At 45.3% G+C, this 1,602-nt stretch overlaps 1 protein-coding gene across 1 annotated transcript; it reads right to left on the bottom strand.

Annotated features, from left to right (window-relative positions):
* Positions 1–6: 6 nt before the first annotated feature.
* LOC120860077 (RNA-binding motif protein, X-linked 2-like) lies at positions 7–1,563 on the bottom strand (the record flags this gene model as incomplete). Its single annotated transcript, XM_040235914.1, has 2 exons — positions 777–1,563; positions 7–309 (listed from the first exon to the last, which is right to left on the bottom strand). Coding segments are annotated over exons 1-2 (415 nt in total), but the record flags the coding sequence as incomplete, so codon positions are not given.
* Positions 1,564–1,602: the final 39 nt, after the last annotated feature.

Consider the following 1,602-nt stretch of genomic DNA (forward strand, 5'->3'; position numbering starts at 1 on the left):
TGCTTGATGACTTGTGTTCATGCCTGGACTTCTCCTTTCTTGGCTCCTTCTCTCGGTCCTCCATTCCACCATGGCAGGTCGTCCTGACCTCAGGGGAACTGGGGTGGGACTTCCGCACCTCCCTGGACTCCGACTTCTGACCCTTCTCTGCCTTCTCTGAGTGCTTGCCACTGTGCTTTTTAGAGCCAGGGTCATCCTTTTCCTTTATCATCTTGCTTCTGGGCAATGAAGAGGAGGCTGGCTGCTCTGCCTGTACCTCCTGGCCAGTCTTCTCTTTGTCTTTCTTTTTTTTCTTTTTTTCCTTTTTGTCTGGAGGAAAAGGGGGGGCAAAATCAGTAAGAAAAAGAAGATGGAAAAGATGGAGGATATACAAAAGGAAAGCATGCTTGGCAACAGCGTGAAACACTCACGGTCTCTACTTCTAGAAAAGTGCCGCCAAGAATCCAAGGTGGATGTCTGTCACCCTTAATAGGTCAGGTTGCTGTATAAGGCAACTCCAGCTCTTAATTCTCTCTCTCAAGACCCTACCTCCAAACAGTCACATTGTTAGGTACCAGAGGGTTAGGACTTCAACATATGCATTTTGGTGGCCAGAATTTAGCCCACAGCATTAGTCTTCTGCTGATATTTCTTCTTTCCCAGTTAAAGTAAGGTTAACCACACCTGTCCCCACACCTGCCCCCTTCACACTTGAGAACTGACTACCAACTGTCAGTGAAGGCTAAGAGCAAACATTAAGCTTACCCAGAATCTTCTCATAGGTCTTAACCATTTACCTTTTTTGTGTTTTTTAGTGGGTTTGTCATCTTCAGAACCCTCAGATGAACTTGGTGGAGGAGTATGAGTCCCACAGCCCCTCTCCTGCAGCTCTCTGGTCACCTCATCCATTTCTTCTGAGTCCTCAGGAAGTCGATAGTTAGATACATGATCCACTCGGATAGTTCTTCCTTTGATCTAAGACAGACAGGCAATGCTGTTTCTCAGAAAATCTGAAAAGCAGACCTGCTCAACTGATGTGTCACAGCATACACCCCTACACATTCGCTCAACCCTGGGAGCATTCAGGTAGAGCCTGGGGCAGCTGGAGATCCTGGGAGGCTCATTAGTTTATCCCAGAGTTCTATATAAATAGCTCCATGTTAAAAGTGTGCCATGAAGTGAAAAGAGCCTGGGAAGTACTGCCCCAAAGCATAAGCAGCATGGAAAACTGCAAAAGTTCAGATGCAGAAACATGAATTACCTTCCATCTGTAACATTAATTTACAGTGAAACACACTGAAAAAGCCTGGAAGCTAAAGGGAATTCCTAAAATTCAGCTCAACACTACAGCTGCTTTCTCAACACAACTGGATGAGGCCAAAGCAGAACAATAGCTGGGAGAGGGTAAGGAATCTAGAAAGGACTACTTTCTTTTATCTTACGCCCTCACTCCTTACTCCATCCCGACCATACTAGAACCACTGGCTCATGCTGATACTATCACTGTGAATCACAACTCTCCAGGTGAACAACAAAAAATTAAACCCTCACTTGTAACAAAAACATTCGGGCAGATACAGACTTATTCTATAGGCAATGCTATCAGAAATGTGAAATGTCTGG

Source organism: Oryx dammah, unplaced genomic scaffold (assembly GCF_014754425.2).
Source record: "Oryx dammah isolate SB20612 unplaced genomic scaffold, SCBI_Odam_1.1 HiC_scaffold_7543, whole genome shotgun sequence".
NCBI classification, from domain to species: Eukaryota; Metazoa; Chordata; class Mammalia; order Artiodactyla; family Bovidae; genus Oryx; species Oryx dammah.